At 42.1% G+C, this 17,151-nt stretch overlaps 1 protein-coding gene across 5 annotated transcripts in view; it reads right to left on the bottom strand.

Moving 5' to 3' along the window:
- The window catches only part of LOC141273824 (uncharacterized), a 189,009-nt gene that overhangs the window by 117,990 nt on the left and 53,868 nt on the right, over positions 1–17,151 (bottom strand). For all 5 annotated transcript variants that reach the window (XM_073686210.1, XM_073686208.1, XM_073686207.1 and 2 more), the window contains 3 exons: positions 9,015–9,138; positions 8,805–8,902; positions 4,817–4,907 (listed from right to left, as the gene is read on the bottom strand). In XM_073686210.1, the coding sequence (XP_073542311.1) occupies positions 4,817–4,907; positions 8,805–8,902; positions 9,015–9,138 (313 nt within the window). The remainder of the gene's footprint in view (positions 1–4,816; positions 4,908–8,804; positions 8,903–9,014; positions 9,139–17,151) is intronic.

The following is a 17,151-nucleotide window of genomic DNA, read 5'->3' as shown; positions in this document are numbered from 1 at the left end:
AAGAGGGCGTGAGAGAGTCCAGGCAGAACATGAAAAGAGATGCTCTCAGAATGCAGCATTCCCACCTGCAGAGTAATGGATTCGTTGATGAGTTGGATGGGACGTGGTAAGAGGCCCCCATCCACGGCAGCGACAGATAAGGGTACAGCCAGAGGTTTGGTGGGAATGCGGTGTTTTTCTACCAGGGACTGTGAAATAAGATTCCCGGCTGCTCCAGAGTCAAGTTGGGCTAGTTCGAAAAAACGGTTCTCCCCGCAGATAATTGAGACTGACAGCAGCAGAGATGGAGAGGATTTATTCTTGTCTAGGTCAACTCTCTGAGCGAACCTAGACACAGGCATTTCCCTACCTCTCCGGGCAGGTACGGATCCGGTGCTCCTTGCTGCCACAGTAGAAGCAGCTCCCCTCGGCACGGCGTAAGTCCTGACGGGTTTTGACCATCTTGGAGAGTGTACCTGGGGAGAAACGGAGGGAGTGACGGGTTTCTGGAACGTAGGAGCTAGACGTGGAAACCTCCTCTCACGGGTGACCTCTTTGGCACGTTCCTGGAACCGTAGGTCAATCCGGGTGGCAAGAGTTATTAAGTCATCGAGAGTGGTAGGAATGTCCCGACCGGCGAGTTCATCTTTAATACGGCCGGACAGACCCTCCCAGAAGACAGACACCAGAGCGTCGTTATCCCAGGCCAGCTCCGAGGCAAGGGTACGGAACCGTATGGCATATTGGCCCACGGTGAGACTTCCCTGACGGAGGCGTAGCAGAGACGATGCGGATGAGGTCTTCCGTCCGGGTTCGTCGAAGACTTTCCGGAAAGCCGTGAGAAAGGCAGGCAAGTCGGACACCAGGGGGTCTCCTCTCTCCCATAGAGGATTTAGCCAAGCCAGTGCCTCCCCCGTGAGATGGGACATGATGAAGGCTACTTTGGCCCGGTCGGAGTTAAACTGGTGGGACAGGAGTTCAAAGTGCAGGGTGCACTGGTTTATGAAGCCCCGAGCCAGAGCGGAGTCGCCTCCGAAGCGAGGAGGTGCAGAAAGCCGGGGTCCGGAGCAGGATACCATGGTATTGGTGGGCAGCGGAGCTGCCGGGTTGCGAGTCAAGACACTAGCGGTGGTTGCTGGTGGAGCAGTCAGAGTGTCCAGTCGAGAATTGACATTGCGCAGGTGACTCAGGATGGACTCCAGGTAGGCTAGCAGACAGGTAGCAGATGGGCGCTCCCAGGTGAGCGGGCAAGAGTCTCTGGACTGGCAGGTGGTCACAGCACGTGACGGCGGAGCCTCCAGGTAGGCTAGCAGACAGGTAGCAGATGAGCGCTCCCCGGTGAGCGGGCAAGAGTCTCTGGACTGGCAGGTGGTCACAGCACGTGACGGCGGAACCTCCAGGTAGGCTAGCAGGCGGGTAACAGGTGGGCGCTCCCAGGTGAGCAGGCAAGCTGGTCCATAGACAGACTGACAGGTGTCGGAAGGCAGACCGTCGGACCTCAGGCTAGCAAGCAGGTAAGCGGATAACAGGCAGGAATCAGACAGCAATCTGGCAGGAAACTGGCAGGTAACTGGAAACGGGACCTGAGGGCTGAAGCAGAGTAGTGAACAGTGCAACAACATTGCTCGGGCAGCTCCATTTTGGAGGAGGTGCCTTATATATGGTGAAGTCCTCCGGCCATTGGCCGGGGACTCCTTAGGACGGCGCGCGCGGCCCCTTTAAGAGGGGGGGAGCGCGCGCGTGCCCTAAGCACCGTGGCCGGGAAGGAGCGCGCGCTGCCAGCAGAGCGGGAGGAGGACGCCGGGCTCGGAGCGGAGAGGTGAGGGGAACAGCGTCCCTGCCTAGCAGAGGGCAGGGACGCCGACGCTACAGCCCATATACCCAAAAATCTAGTTACCTTTTTTGCAGTCATATTTTACTCTTAATTATGATCAATAATGAATAGGATATCATTACTATTATCACTATATAGGTTAAACAATAATTATTTATAGGTTTGTTAACCATAGTGGAATGGAATATTGATATAAATGGAAGTGTTTATCCCCTTATAGCTATCTGTGATATATTGACAATAAGAAATCTCTGTTGTATGCGCAGTGAAGTCTAATTACTCCAAGAAATTAAATTAGAGCGTAAATAAATCAAGTAAATAGACATGCACATTGTGTAAAAGGAATGATATAACAGGACGTTGCCTACGTGGTACCACGTGGCTAGAACATGTAAAGGTCCTGATATGCATGATCTTTAATGATCCTAGTAACCTGTGCAATTATAGAAAGAAATATGAAAAAGACCTCTGCTACGTAGTACCACGTGTTTTAAAAAAAATAAATAAATTGGAAACCATGTGTCAGGACCTTTATATATATATATATATGTATATATATATATATATATATATATATATATATATATTTTTTTTTGTTACCTTAGTAACCGCAGAAATGAATATGCTAAGGGAAATAACTTTGCCTATGTGGCATAATCTGATTGGAGTAAGCAAATGTGCTGCTATATATGCCTTCTATTTATTTGGACCAATGGTGCAGACTTCATAACTGATGTGCATAAAGAAAAGGACCTTGCCTATGTGGCCTAATCTGATTGGAGTAAGCAAAGGTCCTGTTATGCATCTCCTCTATTGATTTGGACAAATTGTGCAGACGTAGTAAATGATACGTATCAAGAAAAGGACCTTGCTTATGTGGCGTGTTTCGATTGGAGCATGTGACAGCCATGACATGAATCCCTCCTATTTTGAGTCAGCTGATCACGCAAGTGCAGCAATCGTTTAACACTACCTTCCACTTGTGGATTGGATGTAGGTAAGTTAATGCAGATTGGTTCCTGAAACTGAGGCATTCAGGCTATTATGAGAATGCTGATATATCGCTTTAATCTCCACCAATGTGGTTCCTTCTAGCCTGAATGACAGCTTTATCCTCCAATCATTTAAATGGTAGGTAACATTATAATGATATGATCTTCATGATTGGAAATAGGGGAGTCTATTCTATTGGCACATGGCTACAACAATACACATTGGCTTAGAGCCCAAACAGAGGTGATAAAAGCTACCTGGCGGCCATTTTGGGTGTCATTTAGCCTCTATCCCCTGAAGACGCCGGTTAGGCGAAACATGTTGGGGAGGCTATAATTTTAGTTTACAATAGGACAGGTAGGGAATAGTGCAAAAAGTGGTCCGCGGCCACAAGCATATGATAATGGAAATAGATAGGATGGCTATTGGATACACAGTTATGCCAATTGAATAATCCTGATAGTCCTCACTACCTGCGCCTATATTGGAATTTTAATATAAATTACTACTATAATAAGGATTTAATTATTAAAAGTTAAGTTTTATAGAGCTTTAGTTGGGGGTTCTATTTGCCAACAGGCAATATGTTAATGACATATACCAGGATGGGGATGAGGGCCACGTATACCAGGATGGGGATGAGGGCCACGTATACCAGGATGGGGATGAGGGCCACGTATACCAGGATGGGGATGAGAGCCACGTATACCAGGAAGGAGGGGCCATACATACCAGAAAGGAGGATATTAACAGAACTGGGGGACATTACCCCAATACCAGTGTCAGCAGCAGACCCTTTTTTCTATTTTCTTCCTTTAAAACCTAGGTGCGTCTTATGGTCCGGTGCATATTGTAGTCCGAAAAATACTGTATGTAAGTTTGTTGGAAAATAATCTGTATAACTTGCATTTTATTCAGTGAAATCCCAGACTCCAATTCTAACTATTTAAGCTCTTAGATGCTGTGGTCAAAAATAACTGCAGCATTTAAGCTGTTAGATAGAAGGAGAGACCTGGTTGACAATGGATTTCCATGTCAGCCAGGGGCTTAATGACATAATGCGCCAAAATATTTTGTTATAGCAATCACTGATCCAACTGATGCAAATAATTATCTAAAAAACCCCAAAGCCTTTTGATCTATTATCCTTACTTATATAGACCCATCATATTCTGCAAAGCTTCAGACACCATCATTACTGTCCACATTGAGGCTCACAATGTAAATTCCCTATCCGTATGTCTTAGGAGTGTGGGAGGAAACCAAAACCCTTTCTTCTAAATACAAAAATGCTTAATCATAACAAAATCATCATTTTTTTTTTTTTTTTTTTTTTTTAAAAGGGGTTTTTGTTATGCAAATTGAACATGCAACATACTATACGAAAGTGGTATTGATGTAATCAAGCTGAAGAATAAAACTAATATGTCGTTTATATATTAAAGTTAATGCTTAAAATGAAACCATAAAAATAATTGATAATTGCTTTATTTTTTCACTCCCCACCAAAAGTTAGATTTTTTTTTTCAATTTCTGAACTATAAAAATAACTTGTCCTGTTAAAAAATAAGCATTTATAAGGCCACAATTATGGCGAATTCTTAGAGTTCCGGCTGTCAGAACGCAGTGATGCAAAAAAAAAAAAAAAAAATTGTTAACACGTCAAATGGCCATACAAAGGTTGTCATCCCAATGTGATGTGTCAAAAAGGGTTCTGGCATACGTTTGGCTTGTAATCTAATACTGCTAGTGCTTGCTGTGTTTTCTAAGTCTTTTGCAGACAGTAGGTGGGATTTCCAGCAAACTGGGGGCAAATCGTTAAGCTCTCTCCACGTTTCTTTCCACAATGAAAATTGCACTAAAACAATGATGGCCTGACCATGGGGATTGTCCAGCTTCCGATGCAGTGACTGCCATGATTTTTGCTTCTAAAAAAATAAATTGTTTATCCCCAGTTAAGCTGTCCTTAAATGAAAGCCCCACATAAAGTAGTATTTTATGACAACTCACTTGTGCTGATATTTATAGGAATGTCCACTCTCCCAAACATCTCTTCTTCTTCTGGGGTAACTTCAACATTAATGCCAATCCGACTTTCAACCTAAGTCACCACATACAAAAGACAAAAACAAATGCTTAAAAGGGAATTAGCTGCCAGTTTTATGCTGCCCCATCTGATGGCAGCACAATGTAAAAGCAGAGACCCTGATTCAAGCAATGTATCACTAGTTAGGCTGTTTGTTGCCGTTTTGATAAAAAGTTTTATCTGCTGCAGATCTATCATTTCTCTGAATGCTGAGCTCTGTAAAAAACCCGCCCACACCACTGATTGGTAGCTTCCTGTGTACACCATGCATTGGAAGAAAGCTGCCAATCTGTGCTAGGGGTGGGATTATGCAGCAAGCCGCTCCTACATTATGCTGCTGTCAGATTAGGTGGCAGAAATCTGGTGAGGTTTTAAGTAGAACTAAATCAGGACACACTTTTTTCTCTTCAGTTTTGTTTTCCGATTGTAGATTATTTTTAATTCTATTTTCTGAACATGATTATTTATATATAGGTGTATCCTTTAATTGTAATTATGATGATGAAGCTAATGCTAACAATTCATCTCTCCAGGACACACGGTGTCAATTTTGAGGCTCAATGACAAAAAATTTAGGAGGTTCTTAAAAAAATATGTTTAACATACAAACTTGATTTACATATTTTCTTCTTACATATTTCCTTTAAAAATGGTCTGACAGGGCTGTGGAGTTGGTAAGCCAAACCGCAATTTCCCTGACTTCCGACTCCAAGGCACTGCCTCATTGCTGAGCGTGTACATAAAGTGTAGCACAGATTCATCTCACCTAAAAGTCAAGATCCTGAGATCATGAACAGAACAGACATTTATAGGTCATTTCATAAATTCTTATGAAAACATTTACAGCACATCCTGCACCAATTTATTATATATTTTAGGAGTCTGAGTCGGTCCATTTTATACCGACTCCCCCAAAATGGACACAGACTCCACGACTCCGACTCCACAGCCCTATATAGAATGTAATAAAATACCAAAATTACTCTCCTGGTAAATTCCCTGTTATTCCAGCACTAGTGGTCTCCTAATAGGGATCTCTAGTGGTCTCGTAATGCAATGAAATTCCGACTAAAAATTACTAGATTCAGCGGTCATATGCAAAGTATGACACAATACTCACTGAGGCCTATGAGTGGTTGCAGCGGTAACTTCATCACTGCAGGACAACTTAACATGACCAGCTGGACCACTAAAGCAGCACCACCAAAGCTTACAAGTAACATAGTAACATAGTCTTCCTTCAACCTTAACCCCTTAAGGACCCTGGGATTTTCCGTTTTTGCATTTTCGTTTTTTGCTCCCCTTGTTCCCAGAGCCATAGCGTTTTTATTTTTTTGTCAATATGGCAGTGTGAAAGCTTACTTTTTGCAGGATGAGTTGTACTTTTGAACAACATTAGTGGTTTTACCATATCGTGTACGGGAAAAAGCGAAAAAAATTCCAAGTGCGGTGAAATTGCAAAAAAAGAGCAATATCACAGATGTTTTATTTTTATTTTTTTTACTAAGTTCACTGAATGCTAAAACTGACCTGGCATCATTATTCTCCAGGTCATTATGAGTTCGTAGACACCAAACATGTACAGGTTCTTTTTTATTTAAGTGGTGAAAAAAAATTCCAAAATTTGCTCTCGGCGCCATTTTCCAAGATCCATTTTTCGGGATCTGGGGCCGGGTGAGAGTTTATTTTTTGCGCGCCGAGCTGAAGTTTTTATTGATATTATTTTGGGGTAGATCCGATGTTTTGATCGCCCGTTATTGCATTTAATGGCAATGTTGAGGCGACCAAAAAACGTAATTCTGGCGTTTAGAATTTTTTTCTCGTTACGCCGTTTACCGATCGGATTAATTCTTTTTTTATATTCATAGATTGAGCGATTCAGAACGCGGCAATACCAAATATGTGTATGTGGGTTTTTTTATTATTATTTTATTTTGAATGGGGCGAAAGGGGGGTGATTTAAACTTTTATATTTTTTAAAAAATTTTTAATATTTTTAAAAACATTTTTTTTTTCACTTTTTGCATGCTTTTATAGTCTCCATAGGAGACTAGAAGCAGCACTTGTCTGATCGCCTCTGCTACATAGAGGTGATGAGCAGATCACCTCTATGTAGCAGAAATGCTCCTGTGCCATGAGCCCCGACCACTAGGTGGCGCTCATAGCAATCAGCAGATGACAACCACTGGGGTCTGCTGCAGACCCAGGGTTGTCATGCCCACCTATCAGTGACCCGCGATCACATGACGGGGTCACCGATGGGCGGGGTAAGTGACGAGCTTCCAGCGCGGCGATGTTAAATGCCGCTGTCAGAGATTGACAGCGGCATTTAACATGTTGACAGCCGCAGGTGGATCGTGATTACACCCGCAGGTGGATCGCGATTCCTCCCGCGGCTGTTGCTGGCACATGTCAGCTGTAAGAATCAGCTGACATATGCCCGGCTCAGGGTGGGCTCTGCGCCGGAGCCCGCACTGAACAGGGGTGACAGCATGGTGCGTACTAATACGCCCCAGGCTGTAAAGTGGTTAAAAACTAAGTCCATCTAGATCAACCCATAGCCTAACATGTTGATCCTGAGGGAGGCAAAAAAAAAACATGTGGCAAACACTAAGCTCTACATTGGGGAAAAAAATTCCTTTCTGACTCCACATACGGCAATCAGACTAGTTCCCTATTCTTATTAAAGAATCTAGTATATATAACCTGTAATATTATACAGTACAGACCAAAAGTTTGAAAACACCTTCTCATTTAAAGATTTTTCTGTATTTTCATGACTATGAAAAGTGTACATTCACACTGAAGACATCAAAACTATGAATTAACACATGTGGAATTATATACTTAACAAAAAAGTGTGAAACAACTGAAAATATGTCTTATATTCTAGGTTCTTCAAAGTAGCCACCTTTCGCTTTGATGACTGCTTTGCACACTCTTGGCATGTCTCAGATATCCCCACCATGTCATAATTATTTTCCAACAAAATTAATTCTAATTCCTTCATTTTGTTGGTGAGGCTTCTGGCATTAGTGTACATGCATTTTATGTATCTCTCTGTACCTCTATTCCTTCTTACTATATTGACTGTTCTAACCCCACCCCCAATTTCTTTATTTGTGCCCAGGTCACTATCTGCACTATCTTCCCCACCTATAAAATGAATACCCTCCCCCCAATCCCTAGTTTAAACACTCCTCCAACCTTCTAGCCATTTTCTCCCCCAGCACAGCGGCACCCTCCCCATTGGGGTGCAGCCCGGCCCTAGCGTAGAACCTGTAGCTAACTGAGAAGTCGGCACAGTTCTCCAGGAACCCAAACCCCTCCTTCCTACACCAATTCTTGAGCCACTTATTTATCTCCCTAATCTCCCGTTGCCTCTCTAGCGTGGCACGTGGTACAGGCAGTATTTCAGAGAATACCACCTTGGAGGTCCTTGCTTTCAGCTTGCAGCCTAAGTCCCTGAAATCATCTTTAAAGGACCTTCCACCTACCTCTAACGTTGTCATTTGTGCCAATGTGCACCATGACCGCTGGGTCCTCACCAGCCCCTCCCAGTAATCTGTCAACCCGATCAGCGATGTGCCGGACTCGAGCGCCAGGTAGGCAGCACACTGTTTGACGATCCCTGTCTTTGTGACACATTGCCCTATCTTTTCCCCTAATAATTGAGTCTCCCACTACCAGCACCTGCCTGAACTGCCCTGCTCTCCTATTTTCCCCCTAACAGGAGCTGATACTCCTCCGGCTTTCAGAGGACATGCCTTGCTGCAGCAGTGCTACCCCTGTACTGACACCGCCCTCATCTGCCAAGTAATCGTACAGGTAAATAGAAGTTATTTTGGTGTGATCAAATCCCGTTTTCTTGCAATTTTTTAAAAGATAGAGAAACACTCCAACTACATCTACCTGATGATCCTGTGGGATATTTTGAAGTCTCTCTGGACAATTCTGGGAATGGTCAGGACAGAGCGATGTACGTGGTACTTTTCCCATAATGGATCCTTCTGTAAGAGTACACAAAAGTTGATTTAAAATACATTGTATACACTTTGTAATTCTCAGTATTGTGAGAAGTAATTTTTGTGCCCATCAAAGTCAATGAAAGTCTCTACTTACCCAGTGATGTGTGGATATGGTGGCTCTCCATCATGACGTATTTGTACAGATCCTTGTGTCGTTCTATGTACTCCCACTCCTGCACTGAGAAATGGACAGCGACATCCTGACACCTTACAGGAACCTGACACACACATAGATACAGATTCAGTGCGCTGTTTTTATTATTTAGAACGTGCCAACATTTTCTGCAGCTTCTACATTGACATACAACTACTATCAGGTGCAATGTAACAGTCTGTAAGGCAAGGAGTTAGGCTGCATTCACACCTGCGCTGGAGCTACCGGCAGATTTCGTCATTTTTATTGAATCAAACAGCACTGTATGCAGCACTATATTTCCAGTAAAATGACGAGCACCATTATGTAAACCTGACACCATAATTTCCCCCATGCAAGGATCTGATCTGTCCTTTTATCACTGTAATATATAAATGGCATATATGGTACCAGCTTTAGCGTATACAAAGTACCAGCTGTAGAATATGCATAGTACAAGAAGTGGTATATAGACATAGTTGCAGCAGTGGTACATGTCCTTAGTACCTGTTGTGGTTCATTGTTGTACACATACATAGTACCTGCAGTGGTCCACATACATACTACAAAGCCTGCAAGTATCTATTCTGATGAAAACCATTCTGGTTCCTGTAATACAATGATAAAATAAACTCTTTATTGGATACTGGTTTTCTTGATGTTGCATAGCAAAGGAGGGCAGTTTTATGCAAATTCACAAATAGACATACAAAATCATTAATAAATCACATTATTATATACATTGTGGTAGATTGGCTCACTTAACTACACATTGAGGTATAAACGGAACACTTTCTCTTTAAATTTTCAGTTGGTTTATTGTGCAGCATAAACCAATAAAAAGGTCATGAAAAGTAAACATAGCCCATCCGGCCTAGGCAAACAAAAATAGGAAGAGAGTCCAGCAAAGTCCTTGCACCGGGGTCCGGCCACTCCGGGTTAGCAAAACCCACACAGTTCAGGTTCAGGAGGAACAAACACATGCTCCAGATACTGACCAGACACTGACCACCTCCTGAGTAAAAAGGCTGGCTTTTTATAGCCCCTAAACCACGTCTTGGAGAGGAGATAGGGTGTATCTCCCCTCCAGTATTCTGCCAGTGACCTTGTCACATAATATGTGTGTATGTATATGTATAATATTATAATATATATATATATATATATATATATATTACACACACATGGTCAAAATTGTTAATTGTTGGTACCCCTCGTTTAATGAAAGAAAAACCCAAATGGTCACAGAAATAACTTGGATCTGACAAAAGTAATAATAGATAAAAAATCTATGAAAATGAACAACTGAAAGTCAGACATTGCTTTTCTGCTTCCACAGAATTTAAAAAAAAAAATTAAACTCATGAAATAGGCTTGGACAGAAATGATGGTATCCCAGAAAATAATGTGACCAAAGGGACATGTTTAATCAAGTTGTGTCCATAATTAGCATCACAGGTGTCTACAATCTTGTAATCAGTCAGTGGTCCTGTATATAGGGCTACAAATACTCACTGTGCTGTTTGGTGACATGGTATGGACCAGAGGAAGCAAAGGAAAGAGTTGTCTCAGGAGATTAGAAAGAAAATTATAGACAAGCATGTTAAAGTTAAAGTATACAAGACCATCTCCAAGCAGCTTGATGTTTCTGTGACTACATGGGTTTACGAGGGACCGTTCCTGTCAAACTAATCTGATCAGTTTTTATGAGGAGGCAAGTTCTGGACTGGACCGAGGAAATGTAGTGGATGTTGTGTATATGGACTTTTCAAAAGCTTTTGATACGGTTCCACACAAAAGGTTGATACATAAAATGAGAACAATGGGGATAGGGGAAAATATATGTATGTGGGTTAAGAATTGGCTCAGTGATAGGAAACAAAGGGTGGTTATTAATGGAACACACTCAGACTGGGTCACCGTTAACAGTGGGGTACCACAGGGGTCAGTATTGGGCCCGCTTCTTTTTAACATATTTATTAATGACCTTGTAAGGGGCATACAGAGTAATATTTCAATATTTGCAGATGACACTAAACTCTGCAGGGTAATCAATACAGAGGAGGACAATTTTATATTACAGGAAGATCTATGTAAACTAGAAGCTTGGGCCGATAAATGACAAATGAGCTTTAATGAGGATAAATGTAAGGTAATGCACTTGGGCAGAGGAAATAAAATGTATAGTTATATGCTTAATTGTAAAACACTGGGCAAAACTGTCACTGAAAAATACCTGGGTGTATTGGTGGACGACAAGCTCACGTTTAGTGGCCAGTGTCAGGCTGCTGCTGCAAAGGCAAATAAAATAATGGGATGCATTAAAAGAGGCATAGATGCTCATGAGGAGAACATAATTTTACCTCTATACAAGTCACTAGTGCGACCACGCTTAGAATACTGTGCACAGTTCTGGTCTCCGATGTATAAGAAAGACATAGCTGAACTAGAGCGGGTGCAGAGAAGAGCGACCAAGGTTATTAGAGGACTGGGGGGTCTGCAATACCAAGACAGGTTATTACACTTGGGGTTATTTACTGTGGAAAAAAGAAGGCTTAGGGGTGATCTTATTACTATGTACAAGTATATGAGGGGACAGTACAAAGACCTTTCTACTGATCTTTTTACTCTGAGGCCTGAGACTGGGACAAGGGGGCATCTTCTACGTCTGGAGGAAAGAAGGTTTAATCATAATCACAGACGCGGATTCTTTACTGTAAGAGCAGTGAGACTATGGAACTCTCTGCCGCATGATGTTGTAATGAGTGATTCACTGTTAAAATTTAAGAAGGGCATGGATGCCTTTCTTGAAAAGTATAATATTACAGGTTATATACTAGATTCCTTGATAGGGCGCTGATCCAGGGAACTAGTCTGATTGTCGTATGGAGTCGGGAAGGAATTTTTTTCCCCAATGTGGAGCTTAGTGTTTGCCACATGGGTTTTTTTTGCCTTCCTCTGGATCAACAAGTTAGGCTATGGGTTGGACTAGATGGACTTAGTCTTCCTTCAACCTTAAAACTATGTTACTATGTTATGTTACAGTTGCACATATTATTCAGTAAATTTAAGATCCATGGAACTGTAGCCAACCTCCCTGGACGTGGTTGCAGGAGAGAAAATTGATGACAAATCAAAGAGACGGATAATATGAATGGTAACAAAAGAGCCCAGGAAAACTACTAAAGAGATTTAAGGTGAACTTCAAGCTCAAGGAACATCAGTGTCAGATCGCACCATCCGTCGTTGTTTGATCCAAAGTGGACTTCATGGGAGACGACCAAGAAGAACGCCATTGTTGAAAAAAATCATAAAAAAGCCAGATCTGGAATTTGCCAAACTACATGTTGACAAGCCACAAAGCTTCTAAGAGAATATCCTATGGACAGATGAGACAAAAATGGAAGTTTTCGGCAAGGCACATCAGCTCTATGTTCACAGACGGAAAAATGAAGCATATCAAGAAAAGAACACTGTCCCTACTGTGAAACATAGAGGGGGCTCTGTTATATCCTGGGGCTGCTTTGCTGCATCTGGCACAGGGTGTCTTGAATCTGTGCAAGGTGTCTTGAATCTGTGCAGGGTACTAATGTAATCTCAAGACTATCAAGGGATTTTAGAGAGAAATGTGCTGCCCAGTGTCAGAAAGCTTGGTCTCAGTCGCAGGTCATGGGTCTTGCAACAGGATAATGACCCAAAACACACAGCTAAAAACAACCAAGAATGGCTAAGAGGAAAACATTGGACTATTCTGAAGTGGCCTTCTATGAGCCCTGACCTAAATCCTATTGAGCATCTTTGAAAAGAGCTGAAACATGCTGTCTGGAAAAGGCAACCTTCAAACACGAGACAACTGGAGCAGTTTGCTCATGAGGAGTGGGCCAAAATACCTGTCGAGAGGTGCAGAAGTCTCATTGACAGTTACAGGAATCGTTTGATTGCAGTGATTGCAATTCAACAAAATATTAAGTTAAGGGTACCATCATTTCTGTCCAGGCCTATTTCATGAGTTTAATTTTTTTTTAAAATTCTGTGGAAGCAGAAAAGCAATGTGTGACTTTCATTTGTTCATTTTCATAGATTTTTAATTTATTATTACTTTTGTCAGATTCAAGTTATTTATTTGACCATTGTGGGTTTTTCTTTCTTTCATTAAACGAGGGGTACCAACAATTTTGACCACGTGTGTGCGTGTGCGTGTGTGTGTATGTATGTATGTATGTACATACATATACATACTGTAGCTCTGGCAAAAATTAAGAGACCACTGCACAGTTTTCTAAACATTACCATCTCTACATGTATGACAGCCATTCCATTCCAGTGTCAGTTGAATTCCAACCAAAGTACACCTCATTCTACTTAATGTGCTTCTGATTATGTGATCACCTGAACCAAATCTTCTGTAATGCGGGAAAGTATAAAAAACACTGCTGTGGTCTTCACAATCCTCTTGCAATAGGACAAGCTGGATAGCAAAACAAGTTCTAGGAATAGCCCAAAAGTAATTTGAATGAAAAAGTAACTTTTAACCATGCCAAAGGAGTTGAAAAGAAAAGTCTTGAGTGAGGAAAAGAAGGGCTATATTCTGGCTTTACTAGCAGGGGATACAGTGAGCAACATGTTGCCTCCATCCCTAACATTTTGAAGACGGCAGTCCATTACGAAGTCAAGCAGCAGATATTGGGGACAACAAAGCTACAGACCGGCAGAGGGCGAAAGCGACTCTCCACTGACCGGGATGACCGTCATCTTATTCGAATGTCACTCAGCAACCGCATGATGACATCAAGTGACCTACAAAAGGAATGGCAAATGGCAGCTGGGGTGAAGTGCGTGGCAAGAACAGTTCTTAACAGTCTCCTAGAGGCAGGCCTCAAGTCATGTAAAGCTGGAAAAAAGCCTTTCATCAATGAGAAGCAAAGGAGAGCCAGGCTGAAGTTTGCCAAATACCATAAGGATTGGGCCATAGAGGACTGGAGTAAGGTAATATTCGCTTAGGAGTCTAATTTTCAGCTTTGCCCAACACCTGGTCGTCTAATGGTTAGACGGAGACCTGAAAAGGCATACAAGCCACAGTGTCTTGCACCCACTGTGAAATTTGGTGGAGGATCGGTGATGATCTGGGGATGCTTCAGCGAGGCTGGAATTGGGCAGGTTAATCTTTGCGAAGGACGTATGAATCAAGCTGCATACAAGGTTATCCTTGAAAAACACTTGTTTCCTTCTGCTCAGGCAATGTTCCCCAACTCTGAGGACTGTTTTTTCCAGCAGGACAATGCCCAATGCCATACAGCTAAGTCAATCAATGTTTAGATAAAGGAGCACCACATCAAGACCCTATCATGTCCAGCCCAATCTCCAGACCAGAACCCCATTGAAAACCTCTGGAATGTAATCAAGAGGAAGATGGATAGTCACAAGCCATCAAACAAAGAAGAACTGCTTAATTTTTTGTGCCAGGAGTGGAATAATGTCACCCAAAAGCAGTGTGAAAGTCTGGAGGAAAGCATGCCAAGACGGATGAAAGTTGTGATTAAAAATCATGGTTATTCCACCAAATATTGATTTTTGAACTCTTCCTGAGTTAAAGCATGAGTATTGTTGTTTCTAAATGAATAAGAACTTGCTTTCTTTGCATTATCTGAGGTCTGAAAGCACGGTTTCTTTTTTATTATTTTGATGATTTCTCATTTGCTGCAAATAAATACAAAATTTTTAGCTCTGACTTTCGGAGACATGTTGTCAGTAGTTTATAGAATAAAACAATGAACATTTTACTCAAAAAAATACAGTACAGACCAAAAGTTTGGACACACCTTCTCATTTAAAGATTTTTCTGTATTTTCATGACTATGAAAATTGTACATTCACACTGAAGGCATCAAAACTATGAATTAACACATGTGGAATTATATACTTAACAAAAAAGTGAAACAACTGAAAATATGTCTTAGATTCTAGGTTCTTCAAAGTAGCCACCTTTAGCTTTGACTGCTTTGCACAGTCTTGGCATTCTCTTGATGAGCTTCAAGAGGTAGTCACCGGAAATGGTTTTCACTACACAGGTGTGCCCTGTCGGGTTTAATAAGTGGGATTTCTTGCCTTATAAATGGGGTTGAGACCATCAGTTGTGTTGTGCAGAAGTCTGGTGGATACACAGCTAATAGTTCTACTGAATAGACTGTTAGAATTTGTATTGTGGCAAGAAAAAAGCAGCTAAGTAAAGAAAAAAGAGTGGCCATCATTACTTTAAGAAATGAAGGTCAGTCAGTGCGAAAAATTGGGCAAACTTTGAAAGTGTCCCAAAGTGCAGTTGCAAAAACCATCAACTGCTACAAAGAAACTGGCTCACATGAGGACCGCCCCAGGAAAGGAAGACCAAGAGTCACCTCTGCTTCTGAGGATAAGTTTATCCGAGTCACCAGCCTCAGAAATCGCAGGATAACAGCAGCTCAGATTAGAGACCAGGTCAATGCCACACAGAGATCTAGCAGCAGACACATCTCTTCAACAACTGTTAAGAGGAGACTTTGTGCAGCAGGCCTTCATGGTAAAATAGCTGCTAGGAAACCACTGCTAAGGACAGGCAACAAGCAGAAGAGACATTAGACCAGTGGAAATCTGTGCTTTGGTCTGATGAGTCCAAATTTGAGATCTTTGGTTCCAACCACCGTGTCTTTTGTGCGATGCAGAAAAGGTGAACGGATGGACTCTACATGCCTGGTTTCCGCCGTGAAGCATGGAGGAGGAGGTGTGATGGTGTGTGAGTGCTTTGCTGGTGACACTGTTGGGGATTTATTCAAAATTGAAGGCATACTGAACCAGCATGGCTACCACAGTATCTTGCAGCGGCATGCTATTTCATCTGGTTTGCGTTTAGTTGGACCATCATTTATTTTTCAACAGGACAATGACCCCAAACACACCACCAGGCTGTGTAAGGGCTATTTGACCAAGAAGGAGTGTGATGGGGTGCTACGCCAGATGACCTGGCCTCCACAGTCACCAGACCTGAACCCAATCGAGATGGTTTGGGGTGAGCTGGACCGCAGAGTGAAGGCAAAAGGGCCAACAAGTGCTAAGCATCTCTGGGAACTTCTTCAAGATTGTTGGAAGACCATTTCCGGTGACTACCTCTTGAAGCTCATCAAGTGAATGCCAAGAGTGTGCAAAGCAGTCATCAAAGCAAAAGGTGGCTACTTTGAAGAACCTAGAATATTAGATATATTCTCAGTTGTTTCACTTTTTTGTTAAGTATATAATTCCACATGTGTTAATTCATAGTTTTGATGCCTTCAGTGTGAATGTACAATTTTCAATGTCATGAAAATACAGAAAAATCTTTAAATGAGAAGGTGTGTCCAAACTTTTGGTCTGTACTGTGCCAGTCATTACACTGGTTGTCCATTCACTGCATGGTCCAATATAAACTCATCGTTCTCACCCACAAAGCTCTCCACAGTTCTGCACCGCCTTATATTTCCTCTCTCATCTCTGTCTATCGCCCTACACGTGCCGTCCATTCTACAAATGACCTAAGACTAACATCCCCCATAATCCAAACCTCCAAGATTTCTCTCGTGCTGTGCCAGTTCCCTGGAAGGCACTACCCCAGACGATCTGACTGTTGCCTAGCCCCCACGTCTTCAAGAGTGCTTTAAAAACCAACTTCTTTAAACAAGCCTACCACCTCAACTACTCAGTAAACTAACTTCCCCCTGTTCCCTCCTTCTAGATATTATTCAGAATCTGCATCTACAATTCATCTGTCACCACACCCTCCATGCACACGATAACTGCATTCGATACTTGATTATTGCACTTAAAAATACTGGCTGATGACTGGATCATGCAGCTTTACATGAAAATCCCTACATATTATAATTGCCAGACATGAAATAACAAGCACTTTTCACCTATTGTGTCCACCCATTTACTTGTAGAATGGAAGCTTGCGAGCAGGGACCTCACTCCTAATGTAACTGCTTAAACTGTCTTACCTTGTATTGAATTTATTGTATGTACATGTCCCCGCTTAATTGTAAAGTGGTGTGAAATATGTTGGCACTATATAAATAAAAAATATTATCCTTAA

The sequence above is a fragment of the Phyllobates terribilis genome, unplaced genomic scaffold (genome assembly GCF_046119375.1).
Source record: "Phyllobates terribilis strain yellow unplaced genomic scaffold, ASM4611937v1 Scaffold_5__5_contigs__length_657084704, whole genome shotgun sequence".
Taxonomy (NCBI): Eukaryota; Metazoa; Chordata; class Amphibia; order Anura; family Dendrobatidae; genus Phyllobates; species Phyllobates terribilis.
Note: the sequence above shows the minus strand (reverse complement) of the source record. Positions and strands in the feature narration are given on the sequence as shown.